The following is a 22,052-nucleotide window of genomic DNA, read 5'->3' as shown; positions in this document are numbered from 1 at the left end:
GACACCACCAACTGCTTTAAATAGCAGTTTCCTTTCAACTTGCACATTTCATTTGCGATGTCAATGCGAGTTTTGTTCCATGCCCCGCCATTTTTCTTTTTCTTTTTGCTGTTTCTTTCCTTTAGTCCGGTGCATATATATAGACCATTATATTTCTGGCTGATATGGAACTATATACCTGTCATCTCTAATAGAACTATGTACTTGCCATCTAAATACCAACTATAACTAATATTTAGGCACCGGCCACATCTCCAAATGTGCCTAAGTTGTACCCAAGGATAAAAGAAGGACTCAGAGTCCTTGATATCAAAATCAAACTCCATTTCTGTGATATAGACCTCCTTGGCCTTTATATGCGTGTGAGAAGGCCTCGAAGATTTGTGCAAAGTCCATGCCATTGTGCCTGAGAAGATCGTGGCCATAAAAACCGAAAGTATTAATTTGATCTAAGGTAAATCGTAACTTACATTTTCAAATAAAGTTTTCTCTCTGTCATCAATTGACATTGCTTGATTGACACATTACACAATCTACTCATGACTGGGCAGTGGTTTGCTCATCCCTCATTTTTTTTAATTATTATTTTTAGATGTATTAGTGAGCAACACAACAACTAAACTAGCTAAGGTTGAATTAGATGAGAGGGAAAGAAATTTATTTATTTAGGACACACTTGTAAGATTTTAGAGTTATTTTCATAAGAGAGAAAAGCTATTTAAGTGTTTTTCTTTATTTTACTTTTTTATTTTCACGCATTGGGTTCAGAGTTTCTACTCTACGGCATGACTAAACGTAAATGTATAAGACAATTTAAATGCAAAGAAAATTGATTCTATAATATATTCAACATTTCATATCACTGAAAATGTTTCATAACTTTTTGAATTTCAAATACCAACAAGAGAGAAAAAAAGAAAGAAAGATGAAATTAACTAGATTTGATTGAATTTGTATGGATTCGATTGGAATTCTCACAAGAAAATCCACCATCCAATCCAAACATGTTTGTTTTGAAAATTATGTATTTAATCCAATTTGACAAACCAGCACCGATTAAAATCGGATTGTCACACCGCTGCATTGTATTAATTTGTTGTATCACAAAACTGTTTTTTATTTTTATTTTTCAGGAGAAAAAAGGTCTGTCTGGCTACAAAAACATGGAAAAGTCAAGAAATAGTGTTATATTATTTCTTTTCTACCTGTCTGTCTTCTATCCTCAGACTGAGGTTCACTCATTCGCCACTCCATCTGATCATGGTAAATCAATATCTCCTTATTAATTCATGTATATTAAAACTTCGTTGTTGGAAACAATAATGACATGAAAGAAAAATTTGACAAAAAGCTTGGTGTTCTTATAACCTTATTATTGTTTTTATTAAAGCTCTAGAAAAACCGAAGAAAAGATTATGGTAAAAAATGTTTCATAACAAACATTCTCCTTGCGTAATTGAGTTACTTCTATCTCTTCATATTTTGCAGATTTCAGCTACATGAAATTTGTGTATAATGCCACAGATCTACCATCAGAAGAAGTATATGACTATATTGTAGTTGGAGGGGGCACCGCAGGCTGCCCATTGTTGGCGACTTTATCAGTAAACTACTCGGTGCTCCTTCTCGAAAAGGGAAGTGTCCCCACTGCATATCCAAGTGTTTTGCATCATGATGGGATTCTTACAACTCTCACTCTAGAAGATAATGGGAAGACACCAGCTGAAAGGTTCACATCAGAAGAAGGTGTGGCCAACGTAAGAGGCAGGGTCCTAGGTGGGTCAAGCATGCTCAATGTTGGTGCTTACTCTAGAGCTGAGAAGGAATTTTATGCAGAATCAGGAATTGAATGGGACATGGATTTGGTTAATACTGCATATGAGTGGGTTGAAAACACTATTGTTTTCCGGCCAAATGTGTCACGTTGGGAATCTCTTGTGGAAGAAGCTTTGTTGGAGGCTGGTGTTGGTCCAGACAATGGATTTAATTTGAATCACATACTCGGAAGTAAGGTCACTGGTTCAATTTTTGACAATGAGGGAAGGAGACATGGAGCTGTGGAATTGCTTAATCTAGCAGACCCAAAGAACGTGCGAGTTGCAGTTCATGCCACAGTAGAAAGGATCATATTCTCTTCCAATGAATCAAGTATGTTGCATATATTTGCATCTTTTACTTTTCGATGTATTAACCACGCCAGGTATTCGAACAGATTTAAATTCTTCGAATATTGACAAGAAAAAATGCTACTAAATTAAGAACTAATTGACATCTTCGGTTCGATAATAACCACAATCTATTTTCTCATGCAGGTTTGTCTGCTAGAGGAATCGTGTATAGTGATGCTCACGGGAAGTCACATAAGGCATTTGTGCGTGGAAAGGGAGAAGTTATATTGAGTGCCGGGACAATTGGAAGCCCTCAACTTCTGCTACTTAGTGGTGTTGGCCCAAAGTCCTACCTTTCATCTATCAAAATCCCAGTTGTTCACCATGAGCCTAACATTGGGCAGTTTATGCGTGACAATCCTCGCTATTACATTACAATTTTGCCCCCATCTCCACTAGTTCCCTCTGGTGGACAGACTGTTGGTATCACAAAGGATTTCTACATAGAGACTCTCGCCGGGCCGCCAATTTCTTCCACGCCCTTTAGTCTTTTTCCTCATCCATCTATTCGCATAAAAATAAATTCAACTTTCGGACATATTGTAGGCAAATTTCCAGGACCCTCGTCCTATGGTTCTCTTACATTGCAATCATCCTCTGATGTCAAAGTTGGTCCAAATGTCCGCTTCAACTACTATGCACATCCGCTGGACCTTGCTCGCTGTGTTAGTGGCGCAAGGAAGATTGGCCATTTATTAAGAACAAACTCATTGAAACCATTTAAGACTCAAGATTTGCCGGGTGTAGAAGGCTTCGACTTTTTTGGACTACCTTTACCAATGAACCAAACAGATAACGCATCCTTTGAAAGATTTTGTCGAGAAACTACAGCCACATTTTGGCACTATCATGGGGGATGCCTAATGGGAAAGGTGGTGGATGGAGATTTGCGAGTCATGGGGATCAATGCATTACGTGTTGTTGATGGCTCTACATTTAATTTGTCACCAGGGACCAATCCTCAAGCCACCCTCATGATGTTGGGAAGGTATGCTCTGTACACTTAAATACAACCGCAAGAAATTATCTAACCATCTATTTGAATGAAACTCTGATATGTTGCCGTTGTTTTTCCCTTCAATTTTTGGGCAGGTATGCTGGCCTTAAGATGTTGAAAGAAAGATCAGCTTGCAAGGGATGCAATTCATAATTCAGCATTCAACCTTAAATCTAATATTTCTTTAATGTCGTTTCAAAAAGAAAAAAAGAAAAAAAGATTTCTTTAATGTCGGAATGGCAGGTCTCCTGGGTAGTTAATGTTTAATTAGTGATGCAATTGGTCGAATGTTATTAATAAAACCACGTGCAGTGCTTGTGTACTTGCTTTCCGTTTTCACAATGAATAAGGTCAAATTATATGTACTTGTATCGTTCGATATCTCAAATTAATTAAAAAGCTGCAGTTCTTCTAGTTCAACATTCACTAGAACAAAAAATGTCATAGACAACAATTTACGCCGTTTGTTACGAGGCGTCAGATGACAGTTTTTAGCCGTCGTCTGTTAATCGTTTATCAGACGACGATTCTAAAGTACAAAACGATCCTCCATGACAGCTATAAACGACAACAACATGCAACAATTAATTTCCATTTATGTCAAAAAAGATGAAGCACTATATCTACTCAAATTTTAGGCGTTTGGACTAAAAGTTACATCAGCTACCCAATCAGGTAGATCAATATGAGCAGGTAATATACGCTTACTAGATATAGGATACAGACTCAGTGTCTAGCATAAGACATGGCAACTTCCATGAAGAAATTTAAATACATATATAAGACATTGAAATGAGTTCAAATAATAAATTGATATCATTTGTGATTTTGTTAACATAATCAGTTCCATCATCCAATGTTATCAGCTAGCAATAGTGAAGTTGGCACTTAGGTGAATTTGGTAAATTAAAACTCTAATCGGACAGATCTATGACACAAATGACTAGATAATCTTTGTAATAGTATGACTAGTCAACAACTAGGCATAGACCTATGAACATGCAATCTAACCACAGATTCACAACAGATGAATGTCAAAACCTACACACCTAGAAGAAAATTATGTGACAACGTTAGCACTCAGAAGGATCTGTCAATTTAGGCACTCCGAGTGATAACAACAACTAAGGTGAATAGTGTGTGAACATCCATTCGTGCAATACAAGAATATATGAAAATTTTGACTAGTCAAGCAACCAAGATGAGACACCAGAAATTCACCACTCAGAAAAATTGGGGGTTGCTCTATCTCCAGCTCGACTACTATGCAGATAATAGGGGATTGCCACCACTAGGGTGAGGTGGTTGTGGTGACTGTTGAGGTTCGATGGATGGGTCCCAGGTTTTTTAATTTTTATTCAATTTTTAGTTTTAAGTTAATTTTTCAAATATTTTTTCTACACATGACACTTATGTGGCATACATTTCACTGATACGGTGGGGCCACTTGCGCCACGAGAGCGTTTTTAACAAACTTCTTGATGGACTTGACGGTAGGGACTAAATGAGATCCAAAACATCGGTCAATGCAGCAAAGTTCTCTAAGTTATGCTTTAATAGTCTTTTTTCTTTTATGAAAATGAGAAATAAATTTACGAAAAACCTCAGGATCCCTAAATTCCTACTATCATACAAGAGTTACAACGACACAAACAACAAGAAGTTTGAAAACTATGTTTAGCATCACCAATTGGTACCTGATCGTCAGCAACCATCCGCTTCCCAGTAGACGTGTCTTACTGGAGGAATCTGTTGTTATCCTTGCAATAATTCCTTTAATGTCTTTAAAGAGCCTTGTTCTACTTTTATTAAAATCAATGAATCTCCTTTAAACCAGTTGCAATAAAATTTCTCTTCCAAAAATTAACACACCTACCACTATTTTAAGATTTGGATAAGTTATTTTTTTAATTTTTGAATAATAATTTACCAATTTTGTGATTTAATAAAAATAGCATATCTAGTATATATGTGTATATGTATATGTATATATATATATATGGACGATATATAACCTATTAGGTTTTGTGGAAAAGAAACTACCTATATTATCAATTATGAATAAAATTTACCTATTATCGTGATTTAATAAAAATGCATATCTATTGTCAACGAGGTTTAGTCTAATGAAAAAGAGTCTTGATTTGCAGATAAGAGGTCTCAGACTCTCAGGTTCGAACATCGGCGACTCTGAGATTTTAGGGGCCCTATGCAAAAATAACAAGAGGGCTTCCTAAAATAAAGTCTTCAATGAAAAATTATAAAAAAGAATCAAACTATATAATCAAAATTTGTGATCATCAAATTACTAATTACCAATAACCAAGAAAAATAATAATATACAAAATATAGGAAAAATAAACTCTAAGAACTTGAGAGAGAGAGAGAGAGAGAGAGAGAGAGAGAGAGGTGAGTGGTTGAAGGCTAAAGCTTGAAAACAAAATTAAGATACATGCAGCTGGAAAAAAAAAGGTGCTACTAAATGAACCCTAAAATTAACTGAGTACACCCTACTACCAAACTATTTATTGAATTACTAATTTATCCTAATATAAAATGACCAAAAAAGATATATTGAATTGTGAATTTTTTTTTTAAAAAAGTACACCCTACTCGCCATATTCGACCCTAATCAAATGTAGAGAAGTTTTGTATTGACTGGTGCCCACAACGAACAACACAGTGAGCATTGACGGAGGTGAAATTGCAGGACGAAAGGTTTTTCCATTACTTTTTATTTTCGTATTTTTACTAGAATTTTATTCGATTTGCTTGATTAGGGTTTATCTGTAAAATTCAACAGTTACTTTTCCAAGAACTTTCTACAAAATTTCACTTATTGCTTGTTGCCATATTTTATCTTTTCTTCAAGAAATTTTGGCCTTAGCAGCAACGGGAAGTTTAACTTTAATATTATATATATTTCATATAAATATATAATACATATATTCATTAACAAGTAAAGTAGCAAGTTCAACTGATCTATTTTGTCCAAAATGGTTAATAGGAATGATCTTACAAACATTGTCAGACGGAGAGGATATAAACTTATAAGTGAGCTTTTGCCGGAGTCAACAGAAACAAATATAAATGGTAATGTGGATAAAGGCGTGGATAGAATTTATGATGCAACCAATGATCGTAAAGTAATAGTAACCTTCTCTGAAAAAAAGGTAATAGTAACTTGGTTTAGGATTGGTATTAGGGTGTTGTGTGATAGAGTGTATTTAGGTATATCAGGGGTATTTTTGGTAGTTAAATAAGGTGTACTTAGTTAATTTTATATTTTGATTATAATATTTGGGTGTACATAGATCATAGGGTGTACTCAGTTAATTTTAGGGTTCGTTTAGTAGCACTAAAAAAAATTGCATTCAAAGTTGTATGTTGGAGGCCTCTTTATACTGGGATAACATTTTTTAAGAAATGGAATTTATTCATAGAATCAAAGTAGCATACATAGAACGACACGAAACAATGGTCTCGTTTAAAACCTTCCTAAGGGACAAACCTCAATGGAGAAAAGAGTACCACACATGTCATAGATTAACAAAAAAGTCTGAAATAGGCACGCAAGACCAATGCTAAAGCAAGATAAAATAAAACAGCAAACTGACACATAGACCTTCGACGCAAAGACCTTTGACGAGAACACAATCCAACTGTCAAAAGAGTCTTGCTATGAAATCATAGTCCTTTGCACAGCCACAAGACAATGAGAACATCCGACAGAGAACAAAATACACCAAGAAGAAAGAAAATAGCCACTGAGCACACCATCTCCAACCACCTATAATAGCAATTGGCGATGAAAGAAAAGAAATATGCAAGGAACAACACAAAGAAGAGACTAACCCCACAAACAGGACAAGAAAGAAGTAAATAAAAAAGCCCACAAACAGGTCGTATCATCTCAACACTGACAAAGAAACATCCTATGAAAACACAGTCCATGAGACAAGAGGAGAATCAAAGATCAGTTAAGGGGAGAACGAAGAAAACACGATGCAACAATAACAAAACTATCCTAGCCACTGAACCTGAACATGGGGATCAGGCATAGGAGCATTCGCTGGATGCCAAGTCCACGAATGCTTGGACAACATTGAAAATTGTTAATGTATGCATTTTGAGTTTTTCTTTTGGTTTCCCTTGACAATTTTGTAATTGGATTTTTATTGTTTTTATCAAGCTCAAGTTTAGATTAAGAATAGCTTCTCAACTTTAAATTAAGAATAGTTTATCTCGTATGACTAGTCATCCTTGCTCTGTAGGATTTCCAGCTGGATAACCAACTATTTTATCTTATTCTCTTTTCTCTCTCTGCTTCCATGTATTGATTCAGACCTAGGGAATTTTTGGGTGTAAAGGCCAAATGATTCCTAATTTGGCAGCCGTCACTTTTGTAGGCAAGTTTTGAAAAGTTTCTTTGTAAACTTTCTCTTCTTCCTCAAGTGTAACCTTCATATTTTTCATCTTTGAGTTTTGCAAAATTTCACTTTTTGAAAACTGCATTTGAAATATGAAAACCTTATCTTGCTAGATCAAACACTCTCTCATATATATCTAGGTCAGATTCAAGATTGATTTCTTAAAGAGTATGATTTCTTGAAGAAATTGGTCATTCTCCTTTAAATCCAAATTTTGGTTTCTGTCTGAGTTAGAGCTTGCAAGCTGGTGCCATGGGATGAATGAGCCAGAGAAGGAGCTGTCATTGCCATGAAGAACTGAGCTTCAAGCTTTGCTAAGTTGGAGAAGAAGATTGCACAAAGGAGGTACAGCTTATCTTCCTAAATAGATTTAGGTTTTTCTCGAGCTTGCTTGTGTTCCTTTGCAAGAATCTTTTTCTACTTAATGGATTGCCTGGTCGGTTGATGACCCCCAAGTTTTTCCCAATGGTGGGTTTCTGGGTGAACAATTTCTGATTGCATCTTTGTAATTTTTCTGGGTTTGTGTTCTTGGTGGTTGACTAGTCATCGTATGAATTATGGGTTTGTGTCCTTGTAGTTGACTAGTCATCATTATCTGTTGTTTGGTGTTTACTTGATTATGATGATTTCACACACTTTCACAGGGGATGCCTTGATTGACGGGTCATTCTGAGTGCCTAGGTTGTCACTAGTAATTTTCTAGGGTTGCAGGTACATTGTGGCATACTCTGTGTGTATTCTTGATTGTGGCTGTTCATGACTAGCAGTTGACTAGTCATAAGTGTTTTTCGTCAAGGTCTAAAGTGTGTGAAGATTGTTGCGTTTTGTTTAAGTATCTTAAAATTTACCCCTTGTCACCTAAGTACCAATTTCAATTGGTATCAGAGCAGCAACTCTTAACATAAATAGAGAAATCCTTTGGGTGCTAATTGGTATTAGGTGTGTAAACATAAAAATGGATCAAATTGCTCCTTGCATTCATGATGAGCTTGCCTTGTTTGTGAAGAAATATAGAAAGGTTGTCAAAGATAAAACCAAAGTCAGTAGGAATTGTCAAAATCTTTCTAGTTCATCTACATGTGTGTCTCAGGACAATGTTTTTAAGGAGAGGAATTTTTTGAACTCTTATGGCTTTAGGGAGGACAAAAGTTTGAAGAGTCTTGTAAAGTGCTATCTATGTGGCAGTGCTGGTCACATTGAGGTGGAATGTGCAAATAACCACATGACAGAGTTTAATGAGAGAGAAGAGTCAATTAGTGCACAATGGGGTGATAGTGATAGTGATGATTCCAACAACTATATCACTTCATCTTATGAAAAGGAAAATAATTTTGCCCTTGTTGGTTCTATTCATAACTCTAGCCTTGCTAGAGTTCATGTAGTTAAGGAAGAATGTGTGTCTGGAGATGATAGGCAGGATGACCAGTCACATAGGGAACAAGATGATCAGTCATACAAGGAACAGGATGACCAGTCATACAGGGAACTATGTGGAAAGTATGATATGCTTTTCAATGAAACCTGTAATTTCAAAGAACAGAATCACATGATAGAAGAAAAGGTCCAGGAACTTGATGAACTGAATGAAACTCTCAAAATGGCCAAAAAGAAGTTGAGTGATAGCTTGTATGAGAGTGAAGTTGACATGTATGAATTATATCATAAAGTTAGCACTCTTGAAAAAGAAAATACTGATTTTATTAAGAAGTTGAATGTACTTGAAAATGCTAAATCCTTGTTTCTTCATAAACTAATTTTAGTTTGAAAAGTCATTAGTTGAGCATGAAAAGGTAGTCATGCATGATAAGTTTGTGGTTGAAAATTCTGTTTTGCAATGCATGTTATTCGAGAAAGACATTGAGGTTCAAAACTTGTTTGAGATGATAAATTCACTTGAAAACAACATGGTTAAACAATCTGAATCTTTTGATGCTTTACAATTTGAAAATATAGGATTGGAATATGAACTTAAGTTGGAAAAAGAAAAGATTCAAGGTTTAACTATTGGTACTGGAAAGATTGATAAAATGCTCAATTTTGGAAAATTGTTTGGTGATAAAAGAGGTTTAGGATATATAAATGAGCCTTCTACACCTTCATCATTTGAGACAATCTTTGTCAAAGATGTGTCAACTCAAGAAGCTCCAAAAGTAGTTCATGATCTCAACTTGGATTTCGATTCCATGAATATTGTTTCTAAGGGAAAGCTGTCTCCTCCACAATCCAAATTTGTGCCTACCTGCCACCATTGTGGTGTGAAAGGACACATTCGACCTAGGTGTCATATCCTTAGGATTAAGTCTCAAGTTTCCAAAGAAAGTGAGTTTGAGACTCACGTGTCATCTTTTAAGGAGTATGCGGTTGTAAAGTCTATGGTTTGTACAAGAGATAAACATTCTTCACTTGCAAAATTTGGTTTTCAACAACCAAAAAGGTTCATTCCTATATGTCATCATTGTGGCACATTAGGACACATTAGACCAAAGTGTTTTGAGCTTAGGAATTTTGAGCAAAAGCCTTTTGTTAATTTCAAGAAAGTAAATGATGACTCACTTCAAACTTAAGTGAATGATCTTCTTTATAAAGTTGTTAAAATTCCTAAGGTGATCTCTTTGCCTCATAAAGTCTCAAAAGTGAAGCAAGTTTGGATCAAGAAGAAAGACCATGTTCTTCCTCATTTTGGTGACTAGTTTCTTTATCTTATGTATCTAAACCATTCTCTTGTTTGTGTATGCTTCATGGAGTCTAGATACATTGTCATGTATTTGCACCTTGTTCTTTTGTTTGATTAGGATTCATTTGTTTTATTTTTTTTAAATGTGGTCATTACATGCATGTCTTTCAATCATCTCTTTCACAATGCTTTGAATCTTGGGTGATCAACAAAATTTCATGTTCTTTTGAACTTGTTCACATTTATCTTGTTGGTCTTGTCCAAACCTTTTCCCTTGGTGGCAAGGAATACATCCTAGCCATTGTAGATGACTTCTTTGGGTTTACTTGGGTCTCATTCTTACTTGAGAAATCTAAAACTTTTCGAAGGTTTAAGTCTGTTTGACATCTTTTGCAAAAAGAGAAGATGACTAGTCATCTGCCTCTTGTTAGAATTAGAACAGATCATGGTTTTGAATTTGAGAATTCTCAGTTTCTGAAATTTTGTGAAGAGATGGGAATTAAGCATGAGTTCTCTGCACCTATTACACCTCAGCAAAATGGTGTTGTGGAGAGAAAGAATAGAGTTCTTTTTGAGATGGCTAGGGTGATGCTAAATAGCAAAAATCTTGCTAAACAATTTTGGGCTGAAGCTGTAAATACAACTTGTTACATCTCAAACAGGGTATTTTTAAGGTCTGGCACTAAACAAATTCCCTATGAGATTTGGAAAGGAAAGAAGCCTAATGTGTCATATTTTAGAGTCTTTGGTAGCACATGTTATATTCTGAGGGATAGGGAGCATCTTGCTAAGTTTGATTCTAAGTGTGATAAGGGAATATTTCTAGGGTATTCCACTTCAAGCTGAGCCTATAGAATGTACAACTGTAGGACCAGAACCATCATTGAGTCTATAAATGTCAATATTGATGATTTTGCTGCCTGTACTGAGATGGCATTAGATGAGGATGATCTTTTTCCTCCTCATCTAGAGCAAGAATCTCTAGGTCTGGATCTTGTGGTTGACCTATCAGCTTTTGGAAATTCTGTCCTAGTTGACCTGTCAACTCCTTCAACCTCTAGTTCCATCTCATCTGCCCAGGTTGCCAACTCCCATGCTGATCATAGTCCTCTCACTCAAACTGAGAGTGTCATTATTGGTCCTCTTAATCAATGAGTGAGAACTAGGAAACAAATAGCTCAAGAAATTAGCCATGTGTGTTATGTCTCAAAGGAAGAACTTAAAAATGTGAAAGAGGCTTTGAACCATGGTGAATAGTTCCCTGCAATGCAAGAAGAGCTAAATCAGTTTGTTAGAAATGATGTTTGGTACCTTGTTCCAAGACCAACCAATACCAATGTTATAGGTACTAAGTGGATTTTCAAGAACAAAACTGATGAACAAGGTAATGTTGTTGGAAACAAAGCTAGATTAGTTGCTCAAGGTTACACTCAAATGAAGGGTATTGACTTTGATGAAACCTTTGCCCTGGTTGCAAGGTTAGAATAAGTGAGATTACCTCTTGCCATTGCTTGTCACTTAAAGTTTAAACTTTATCAAATGGATGTCAAAATTGCATTTTTGAATGGTGTCTTGCATGAGGAGGTTTATGTTGAGCAACCAAAGGGCTTTGAAGATCCACATCATCCTAATGATGTGTTTCGATTGAAGAAGGCACTCTATGGCTTGAAAAAGCTCCTAGAGCATGGTATGAGAGGATGTCCTCTCATCTTCTAGGCAATGGCTATGTTAGAGGGTTGATTGACAAAACCTTGTTTGTTAAAAGGTTCAAAAGAGATGTCTTGATTGCTCAAGTGTATGTTAATGATATTGGTTGGTTCTACCTCTGACTTGCATGTTCAAGAGTTTATTCATGTCATGACTAGTGAATTTGAAATGAGTCTTGTAGGTGAGCTTAACTATTTCTTAGGTCTTCAAATCAAACAAAGCCATGATGGGATCTTTGTATCTCAATCAAAATATGCAAAAAATCTTGTGAAAAAATTTGGTTTGGAGGGTGCAAAATCTGCAAGAACTCCAATGAGCACTAGTCCTAAAATTCATAAGGACTTGCATAGCAAAAGTGTGAATCAAACTCTTTATAGAAGCATGATAGGAAGTTTTCTCTACTTGATTGCTAGTAGACTAGACATTTCTTATAGTGTTGGAGTGTGTGCTAGGTTTTAAAGTGACCCAAAAGAGTCTCACTTGTTTGTTGTTAAGAGAATCATAAAATATGTGAGTGGGACTGTTGAGTTTGGGTTGTGGTATACCTATGACACTTGTGTCAATCTAGTTGGTATAGTAATGCCGATTGGGTAGGGTGTAGTAATGATAGGAAAAACAATTCCGAGGGGTTCTTTTATGTAGGCAACAACCTAGTTGCTTGGCATAGCAAAAAACAGAACTCTGTCTCCTTAAGCATATATTGTTCAACACTTGTTCAACACTTTAGGATTAAGCATATAGACATTAGGCATCATTTTATTAGAGATCTTGTGAAAGACAAAATTTTATCTTTGGAATTTGTTCCCTCTGAGAAACAGCTAGCAGATATACTCACCAAGGCCTTGGACTTTCAGAAACATGTCACACTTAGGCAGTCCATTGGCCTTTGCTCAATTGATTGCTTAGCTTGTCTGTTCCTTGTCTTAAGCACATTCCAGAATAGTTGACTAGTCATCTTGCATGTAGTTGACTAGTCAAGTCCAATTTTAAATTTTTTTATTAAAAAAAAAAGTTTTTAAATTGTTATGCCACTGTTTTACATCTCTCATCTTTGATGGTGTGAAGGTTGAATGTTTTTGTGCTTTCTCTAACTTGTGCATAATCCCCTTTTTTGTTTAGAGCTATGAGATGAGACTTAATTCCTGCTATCTTATCTTCTTGGTGAGCCAAGTGTCTATGCTTCATTTTGGACTATCATTGTTATAATCTCTTAGCTTATCTCACTCTCTTAGCCAATCTATTCAATAATTAAAATATTTTAAAAAAAAAGTGTGACCAATGTAGTCATGGCTCTAAGAAGGTATAAGGTGATATGATTGAAGCATCTAGAGCAAAGAGCCGTAAAATTGGGTCATTCAAGCACTTATGTCTAGGATGTGCAAGTGAAACAAAATAAATCATCAAATTATTTGTCAATAGAGAGTGATGATACTTGAACTTTGAGCCTATGCTCTGATCATGTCATAAATTTTCATTGTATACATGTCTCCCCAAGAGAGATAAGATATCATTCCTTGTGTCCCTTGGCTCTGAACCTCCTATTCCAAAATATGCCTTGTCTCTGAGCATTAAATTCAATTCATATTATATCTCTAAGAGTTGGTTGTAAATGTTACTTGCATAGGCTTTTAATTCTTTCATTTTAAATTCATGTGCTTGAAGACTTGCCCTAGACAATGAATGCTGAACATCCTTGATCACTTGATATGTTTGCTAGTTCTTCTCTGTGTATTAGCAAAGTCCTTCATCTTTTATAAGGTCGATACTAAACATGTTGCTTATTGTGATTACTGCTCTGGTTGACTAGTCACTATATGCATACGCTGATTGTGGTTGACTAGTCATCATGTTCTATTTTCATTTCTGACCGTGTCTCTGGTCTTGTCTCTTATTCCTTAGCTATGTCTCTAGCCGTCAAGTCATGTTGTATATGCTTAATAGGGATCTTGTGCCTTTTTGGTGAAATTAATTTTACTCTCTAAGAAAGACCATTGGTTATGAAACAAAGCACAAAGGCTCACTTGTCTTCTTCTTATCTCATTTACACCTTCTGTTTCAACACTAGTATTGTGTTCATATGTGGTCGATCGTGTTTAGATGACGCCACTTTGGTCTATGACCAGTCATCTTAATAAGTTGTGTTCCCACATTCACTGATTTAGCCTAACATAATTCTTGAAATCCTTACGAGTCTGCTGTGCTATATGAGTTTTGGATTGTTCTCTAATTTATTTTGTTGAGGGAGTTTCTTTGAGACACATGTGTTTTGGCAACACTCTTGCTGGTTATTTTTATCATTTTCATGCATCAATGTTGCCTTCCTAAGCATTCTCTTGGTTGATTTGCTCTTTTTTGTTCTTGGTTGTGTCTATGAGGTTGTTTGTCTTTTGATGCCATCTCAAATTTAAACTTGAGTGACTAGTCCGTTTCACTAGTCATTGGTATATCCGGCGTATGGGGAGGCATGTGATATTGTGTTGAGGTCACACATGTCGTAGGAGTAGCCGGCGTGTTGACAGGCCCCATACATGGCGTTGGTATATCCTGGCGTATGGGGAGATATGTGATATTGTGTTGAGGTCGACACGTGTTGATGCACCCTATACGTGGCGTTGGTATATCGTGGCGTATAGGGAGATATGTGAAATTGTGATTGGTGAATTGTGATTTAAAGTAAAAAAGTTTTAGGAAAGAACTACGTGTGGCTTGATCCTTTAGTAAGGGTACGTAGGCAGCCGAGGATAGCTCCTAGGTGCAGCCGCGAACTAAAATTCACTTAGGTGGTTTATTTGAGTATGATGCGGACCTTGTCGTGGTCCTGCTACTCAAGTGAGGGCGAGATGTGTTTGTGTTAGGAGGTTAAGATCTCGAATGTTGGATAGTTTGGAAAGTTAGATGATAGTGGTTGCATATCATTTAAATTTACCCCTCGTCACCTAAGTATCAATTTCAATAACTTATTAAAATTGGATTGGATAGGATTTTATCGGTTAGTTTTCTCAAGTTGGATTAGATCTTGAACAACCCCTAATTTGAAAATAAAAATTCAATTATAAGAGGTTAACTGCAAGTTAGAAAAGTGTAGCTATGCGGTTGATTAACTTAATTGCACCTTTTCTAAGTCGCGGTTAGCCTAATTCTTCATTGTTTCAAATTTTCTCGTCAACTTTGAAGCTATTTGTGTTCCATGTACGGTCTAAAGTGTAACAATCTAGAAACTCTATAAGATGAAGAAGAAGAAAAATAAATGGAATTATTTTTTGGAAGATCTATGTTGTCTTGAAATGGGTCTTCTGCCTTTAACCGAAGTTTTTATGTTTCGTTTTCTTTTTTTGGTTAAACAAGTATGTCTTCTGCATTATGATCCCAAGATTCAGTACTTGAAGTGTTTGCTTCGTGATGATCCTGTAATGGAATCTTCTCTTCCAAATTCAGCTTACTCTGACTCTACTTCCTAAGATTCTGATGGTTCTGTGGAGTTCTCATGAATTCTTAGGTCATTATGATGTAACACTTGGGAGTGTTTTATGTTTTAACATGAAGAACTGATTTATGGTTGGTTATGGGGGAGTACTTTTTGTTTGTATGGACATGTTTTGTTATTTTGTATGGTCTGTACTTAAACTCTTCTTCCCTATACTCTCTCTCTCTCTCTCTCTCCCCTTGTTTTATGTGATGCACTTACTGTTTGCCTTCTCTTTTTGGCTACCTCTTGCTGAAAAATGGGAGAGATTATTCTTTAACTTAAACCGTTTCGTATCCTATGAATTATCTGCACTTGATATTTGTCGAGATTGTGTTTGTCTTGCAAGTTCCTTGTGGTGATTGCCTTAATGGTTGGGTTGGTTGCTCAGAGGTTGAGTTAAAATAGTTTTTGGTCAAGGAAAGCCAAAAAGGGGGAGTTTGTAAGGTTTTAATCAATTAGTTTGTAGCTTTCCTTGACATCTGTTTAACATCTTGTAATAAGCTTGCTAAAAAAGGAATAAGATTAGTTTTAGGCAGTTGGCTTATTGTGATCTTCACAGAAACACTGTCTTTGATTGGCTTCTCCTCAACAAAGCGCGCTTTGGCATTACTCAATAAAGGCAAAATCATGCATTGCGTTTCATTTTGTGTTGCTGGTCCTCCAGAATGACCTCTCAGCAAGATGGTACAATTTTACTGTTTCTGCTAGCTTTTGCTCCTTTGTCTAGAAAATTCTCTTTGTCTTATTTGATAGCCAATATACTATTGACATATGTAGCTTTTATCCTAGGGAAACCTTTCATTCTCCTTGCTATAAGGAGGCAATAGTTTTAAGGAGCCGTCACCTTTTTAGAAAATATAACTTGCACTTTTTGGAAAGTTTGAAGGCACAATCATTTTCTTTGTGAGGGATGTGAGGTTGCATTTATGAGATTTTAGGAAAAACTCAGCTTGTGCTCACTAAATCTGCATCTAGCTATACTAAAACATATATATCATTTTAGATCTAGAGTTCAGATTTGAAGATTGATTTTCTCCAAGAATGATTTCTTGAGAAAATTGATCCTTTCTTAAATCTATATTTCATCATTGCATTTGGTTGAGTAGTACTATGATGTTGGTGCCATGAGATGATTGAGTTAAACGATGAAGCTGCCATTGTCATGATAGACTAGTTGCAAGCAACGTTGCTGAGAAGAAGAAGATAGCTTGGAGAGGTATAATTGCTCCTTTATAAAACTAGGAAACTTGAGCTGTATCGGTTGATCTCTGTAACTATTTCTTCTTGTTAGTGGATTGCCTAGTCGAATCGATGACCCTTAGTTTTTCCTAGTGGTGGGTTTCTAGGTAAACATTTATGTTGTGTTGTTCTTACTATTATGGTTTGTCTGCTGTTGTTGAAATGTTGTTAAATGATTCTCACACACCTATCATTCTAGTTGTTGCTAGCACAGTGGATGCCTAGATTGACGGGTCCTTCTGAGTGCATAGGTTGTCACATGGTCTTCTTCTAGATCTGCAAGGGTATGAGTATTGCCATTGAATGTGTATGTTTGGTTATTCTGCATTCATAGGTTTGTGACTAGGAATTAGCTAGTCACATGTTGGTTAGGAATCCTTTGTTGTTTGTTTCCTGCTTGTCCGTTATGTCCATTGGGGTTTTAGCTAAAATTGATATGGATGTCATTATCGTTTTCCATTGCCATTACCGTTGCTGCCACCGTTGACCTTGCCTTGCCTTGCCTTGCCTTGCCTTGCCTTGCTTTGCTTTGCCTTTACTTTGCCTTACCCTATTTTAGGGTTTAGTTTTACCTTGCATTTGCCATGTTCACAGAATTTTTGTGTTCTTTACCTGTTCTGTTTTCGTGTTCTTTACCTGCTCGCAGGTTTTCGTGTTCTTTGCCTTGCCCTTGCCATGTTCACAGGGTTTTTGTGTTCTGTCGTGTGCCCTATTTTTATGGGTATATGGGTATACTATATGATAATAGATGTTATTATTATTACAATATAATATATGCATCTTATACATTGGTGAGGATAAGACTAGTTAATCCTTCCTTTCCACATGGGTTTATTAGTTCCCTTCTAAGGAGGTATTTTTGGTGGGCCTGGTATTAGCAATCTCATCTAAGACTAGGATTAGATGAAACAAACATGGGATTAAATTTAGTCCGAGCCAGGCCAAGCCAAGCCTGTGTAGCCCCTAAGTGAACAAAAGGGGAGTGGGAAAAGAGAGGAAAAAAGAACTGTTTTATCTATATCCACTGGCGGACCTAGGAATTTTTTAGTGGATGTGCAATTTTGAAAGGCTAAAAACTCTGAATTGAACATCTAAGGTTTTTTTACCTAGATTGACCTTAGGTCCCTTCATTCATTCATATCATGCATGAAAAACTGTTTTATGTAAAAATATTGACTAAGTATGAAAAATGGTTTTTCACAATAATCATTTTCTTAAGATAACTTTTGGCGGCTTTTATTCCTTACACATCAAATAAGAAAACTTGATTTTATGGGATTTTATTATGAAGTATATATTGACTTAATGAGCCATCATTTTTAGCCTAAATCGTATTTTGCACTAAGACCAATTTTTCATATTTTGATTTGGTGGGAAATTGATTTTCTAGTATTTTTATTTGAATCCAAATGGAGGGTATTTCCTTATTTACATTGTAAATTTAATGATATTTACTGAAAATGTTGAAAATGAAAATAAGGTAATCTGAATAAAGGGGCAATTTGAAGCACCTACAACCTTAATAGGTCCGCCACTGTCTATATCTATACATATATGTTGGGTCGGGGTTTGTATCTAGGGATTGTGTGGTGTGGTGGCTATTCTTGAATGACCCCTACAGTTAAGTAAAACAACTTGGAGTCGTGGGAGTCATGAAATGGAACCTTAAGTAAGAAGGCTCCAAAGTATAATTAAAAAGAGAGATGCCTAAAATTTAGGCATCGACCCTTGTAAGAGAACACCTTGGAGTCCTTGGGTTGCAGGACACCTCCCTGGCCTTTAAATATCCTAGAACTTGGAGAGTTTTAGGGAATCCATGCGTAAAGGCAAAGGTAAAGGCTAACCCCGTTTATAATAGGCCTCTGATCTAGATCAATTACGGATAAAGATTCATGAGCATTTCAAAATATTTTCTATTAGGGATTCGATTCTAATAATGTTTTTTTTAATGGTTCCAACGATTCGAATATATTAAGCTACATGTTTTTTCGCTTTACATTATTTTCTTTTCTGAACATGGACCAATCTATGAGATTTGAAGTGTTTAGAGGTCAGTTGTATATTAAATTTGTACTGTGATTTTTGACTTTAGCAAATTCGTGTGATTTTTGAAATCTTGATTTCTAATTGAATTTACCAAGTGTAAGTGCTCTCTGTAAATTCCATAAGAGGCCGTGAAAGTGTTTTTCAATTTTCCAGGTGGAAAGACGTCTATCTGGTTTCAAAGAAATGGACAAGTCGATAATATCTGCTACACTATTGGTGTTGCTCCTTTTTTTCCTTCATCTTCAATCAGAGGTTCATTCGTTCGCCACTACTTCCGATCATGGTAAATTACTTCATCCGTGATTCCATGAAAAAGAAATCAAAAAATGAAACAGCAAAAGAGAATGATAAACTATGCTAAAATTACATGTTCTATATCTTATCATAACAAATAACTCTTCATGTCTTCACATTTTTCAGATTTTAGCTACATGAAATTTGTGTATAACGCAACCCATCCGCAGTTAGAAGCAACATATGACTACATTGTAGTTGGTGGAGGAACAGCTGGGTGTCCATTGGCGGCCACTTTATCCTTGAATTACTCGGTGCTCCTTTTAGAAAGGGGCAGTGTTCCTACAGCATATCCTAGCGTTCTGCGTGAAGATGGCTTGCTGAACAATCTCATGCAAGAAGATGATGGCAAGACACCAGCTCAAAGATTCATGTCAGAAGATGGTGTTCCTAATGTAAGAGGCAGGGTCCTAGGAGGGTCAAGCATGATCAATGCTGGCTTCTACTCAAGAGCTGACAGGGAATTCTTTATGAAATCAGGAATTGAATGGGACATGGATTCGGTGAATAAGGCGTATCAGTGGGTTGAAGACAGTATCGTGTTCCGCCCAAACTTGACACAATGGCAATCTGCTGTAAAAGAAGCTTTGTTGGAGGCTGGTGTTGGTCCAGACAATGGACTTAATGTGGATCACATTAAAGGAACTAAAATTGGGGGTTCAACTTTTGACAATCATGGAAGGAGACATGGAGCTGTGGAACTTCTGAATAGAGGAGAGCCAAAGAACTTGCGAGTTGCTGTTCATGCCACAGTAGAGAAGATCATCTTCTCTTCCAATACGTCAAGTATATATCTTGCATATGTACTATGATGACCAATTAAGTTTATGTTCAGTAAGAAATACTTTGATATTAATTAAATAAGCTCTAATGCAGGTTTGTCAGCTATAGGAATCATATATAGTGATTCGAACGGGAGATCTCATCGCGCATTTGTACGTGGTAAGGGAGAGGTTATATTGAGTGCAGGGGCAATCGGGAGCCCTCAACTTCTACTACTTAGTGGTGTTGGCCCGGAGTCTTACCTATCATCCCTGAAAATCCCAGTTGTGCGTTCCCATCCATACGTCGGACAGTTTATGTACGACAATCCTCGTAATTTAATAAACATTTTGCCTCCATTCCCACTAGAACCCTCAGCTGTAAAGATTGTAGGCATTACCAATGATTTCTACGTTGAGACAATCTCTGGATTGCCATTTTCTACTCCACCATTTAGCATTTTTCCTAATCCATCTAATCCGATCAAGGTAGATTCGAGTTACGGACATATTGTTATCAAATTTCCAGGACCCTTGTCGTATGGTTCTCTTAAGCTACAATCATCGTCGGATGTTAGGGTTGGTCCAAATGTTAGATTCAACTACCTTTCACATCCAGTGGACCTTGCTCGTTGTGTAAGTGGCATGAAGAAGATTGGCGATTTGTTAAGGACAGACTCAATGAAACCATTTAAGGCTGAAGATTTGCCGGGAATAGAAGGCTTCAAGTTTTTTGGACTATCTTTGCCAAAGAACCAAACAGATATTTCATCCTTTAAAACATTTTGTCGAGGTTCAGTGGCCACATTTTGGCATTACCAGGGTGGATCCGTTGTTGGAAAGGTGGTTGATGGTGGTTTGCGTGTTATGGGGATCAACGCATTACGTGTTGTTGATACCTCCGTATTCAATTTCTCACCAGGGACAAATCCTCAGGCCACCCTTATGATGTTAGGCAGGTATGTTATAGACACTCTAAAACATAAAACTACAAGAAATGAATTATCAACAACTATGTTGTTGATTGGCTTGTTTGTAGTGAACTGTATGCCATATTACTACATTCTAACCCTCTGAATTTTCGGTTTTGGGCAGGTATGTTGGCCTTACGATGCTGCAAGCAAGATAAGCATGCAAGGGATGCTACTCATAACTCAACATTCCAACTGTTAACTTTGGATTCCCTTAAAATTAGATTGACGTGTCTATTGGAAGAGTGTGATGAAGTAGTCGGGCAGTATTGAAGTATTATATTTAGACCAAATGTAGCATGATCCTTTGCTTCTCAAAAATAAGCCCTTGAGTTCTAACTCAAGAAAGCATAAGGTTAGCCTGGCGAAAGGGTAGGCTGGGTTAAGTCCCATGATTGTAAGCACAAATTTAATTAATAAAACAGAACTGTTATATATGCTTGCATCAATTAAGTTTTCAAATTAATTTCAATGCGTAGATAAGCTAAAAGTCAGGATGGACATGGGATCAGTTCAATACAGGTTGGAGCTTAATCCCTTAACTGAACCAATCCAAATTAGGTCTAGCGGTGGACTGGCAATGTGGTCCGGCAATGGCTACGCATCAGATTCAGAATCATGCTTGAAATCATGCTTCAAAAGAAAGCAAACACCTTTTTGTAAGTTCCAGCATGCTTTCCAACTACATACCCTACAAGTGAGCCTTACTTCTAGCTTTCCCAAATCCTTCCCCTATCCATCGAAATGTTGAGGATTCAGATCATCCCTTAATGATCATAGAATTAACTATAACTTTATTGTATTGTAATTACAGCATTTAGGTTTGATATAACTACTACACTACCGTTGTAAACCATTTAGCTACCTCCTATGCCTGTATATAAAGCCTGTACCCGTGAACTGCAAATATATGAAAAAGTATCTGTTTTCTACATGATATCAAAGCCTAGACAATTTATTCTTTTTTTTTTCTTTCCCTCTTTCTCTGCTCTCATGGCCTGTACTATAGCCCCTCTTCTTCTTCTCTCACTGGTCCCACTCTACCCTTTAACATCTCCTCCTTTGTCTCCTATAAACTTTCAGATTCCAACTTTTTACTTTGGGAAAGTCAACTCAAGCCCTTTCTTATTGGGCAAAATTGGTGGCGTTTCGTTGATGGCTCTTATGTCTGCCCGCCCACTTACCTCCCTCCTGCTAATCCCATGCTGTGAAAAGATCCAGAAAGCACTTTGATTTTCAATAAAAAATTTAACGTAATAGAAGCACTTCTTAAAAAGTGCTTATGAGCGTATAAGCGCC

The 22,052-nt window shown here is 36.5% G+C and overlaps 2 protein-coding genes across 3 annotated transcripts; both read left to right on the top strand.

The window, feature by feature from the left end:
- The first annotated feature begins 296 nt into the window (after positions 1–296).
- LOC148920081 ((R)-mandelonitrile lyase 1-like) lies at positions 297–3,585 on the top strand. Its single transcript, XM_089047177.1, has 5 exons — positions 297–454; positions 1,134–1,263; positions 1,489–2,148; positions 2,313–3,156; positions 3,261–3,585. The coding sequence occupies exons 2-5, from the start codon at positions 1,164–1,166 to the stop codon at positions 3,316–3,318; spliced, it is 1,662 nt and encodes a 553-aa protein (XP_088903303.1). The 5' UTR covers positions 297–454; positions 1,134–1,163; the 3' UTR covers positions 3,319–3,585.
- A 14,814-nt stretch (positions 3,586–18,399) lies between these two features.
- LOC103323466 ((R)-mandelonitrile lyase 3-like) lies at positions 18,400–21,190 on the top strand. Of its 2 annotated transcripts, XM_008225462.2 has the most exons (5): positions 18,400–18,513; positions 18,881–19,010; positions 19,148–19,807; positions 19,898–20,741; positions 20,878–21,190. In XM_008225462.2, exons 2-5 carry the CDS (start codon positions 18,911–18,913, stop codon positions 20,909–20,911), a joined length of 1,638 nt encoding a protein of 545 aa, XP_008223684.2. In that variant the 5' UTR covers positions 18,400–18,513; positions 18,881–18,910; the 3' UTR covers positions 20,912–21,190. The 2 variants fall into 2 exon arrangements, with proteins under 2 accessions (XP_008223684.2, XP_088903302.1); XM_089047176.1 differs by lacking the exon at positions 18,400–18,513 and having other exon boundaries at positions 18,520–19,010; positions 19,898–20,737.
- The last annotated feature ends 862 nt before the right edge of the window (positions 21,191–22,052 follow it).

This window comes from Prunus mume, linkage group LG2, assembly GCF_029339155.1.
Source record: "Prunus mume cultivar Tortuosa linkage group LG2, ASM2933915v1, whole genome shotgun sequence".
Taxonomy (NCBI): Eukaryota; Viridiplantae; Streptophyta; class Magnoliopsida; order Rosales; family Rosaceae; genus Prunus; species Prunus mume.
The sequence above is the reverse complement of the archived record's forward strand: the minus strand, read 5'-3'. Positions and strand labels throughout refer to the sequence as shown.

What these genes read in the sequence shown, in the direction of transcription:
- LOC103323466 (XM_089047176.1), top strand. Translation starts at nt 18,911, where the DNA reads ATGGACAAGTCGATAATATCTGCTACACTATTGGTGTTGCTCCTTTTT. An exon ending in CGCCACTACTTCCGATCATG is followed by an intron (nt 19,011 to 19,147) that starts GTAAATTACTTC and finishes CACATTTTTCAG; the next exon opens with ATTTTAGCTACATGAAATTT. An exon ending in GGCCACCCTTATGATGTTAG is followed by an intron (nt 20,738 to 20,877) that starts GCAGGTATGTTA and finishes GGTTTTGGGCAG; the next exon opens with GTATGTTGGCCTTACGATGC.
- LOC148920081 (XM_089047177.1), top strand. Translation starts at nt 1,164, where the DNA reads ATGGAAAAGTCAAGAAATAGTGTTATATTATTTCTTTTCTACCTGTCT. An exon ending in ATTCTCTTCCAATGAATCAA is followed by an intron (nt 2,149 to 2,312) that starts GTATGTTGCATA and finishes TTTCTCATGCAG; the next exon opens with GTTTGTCTGCTAGAGGAATC. An exon ending in ACCCTCATGATGTTGGGAAG is followed by an intron (nt 3,157 to 3,260) that starts GTATGCTCTGTA and finishes ATTTTTGGGCAG; the next exon opens with GTATGCTGGCCTTAAGATGT.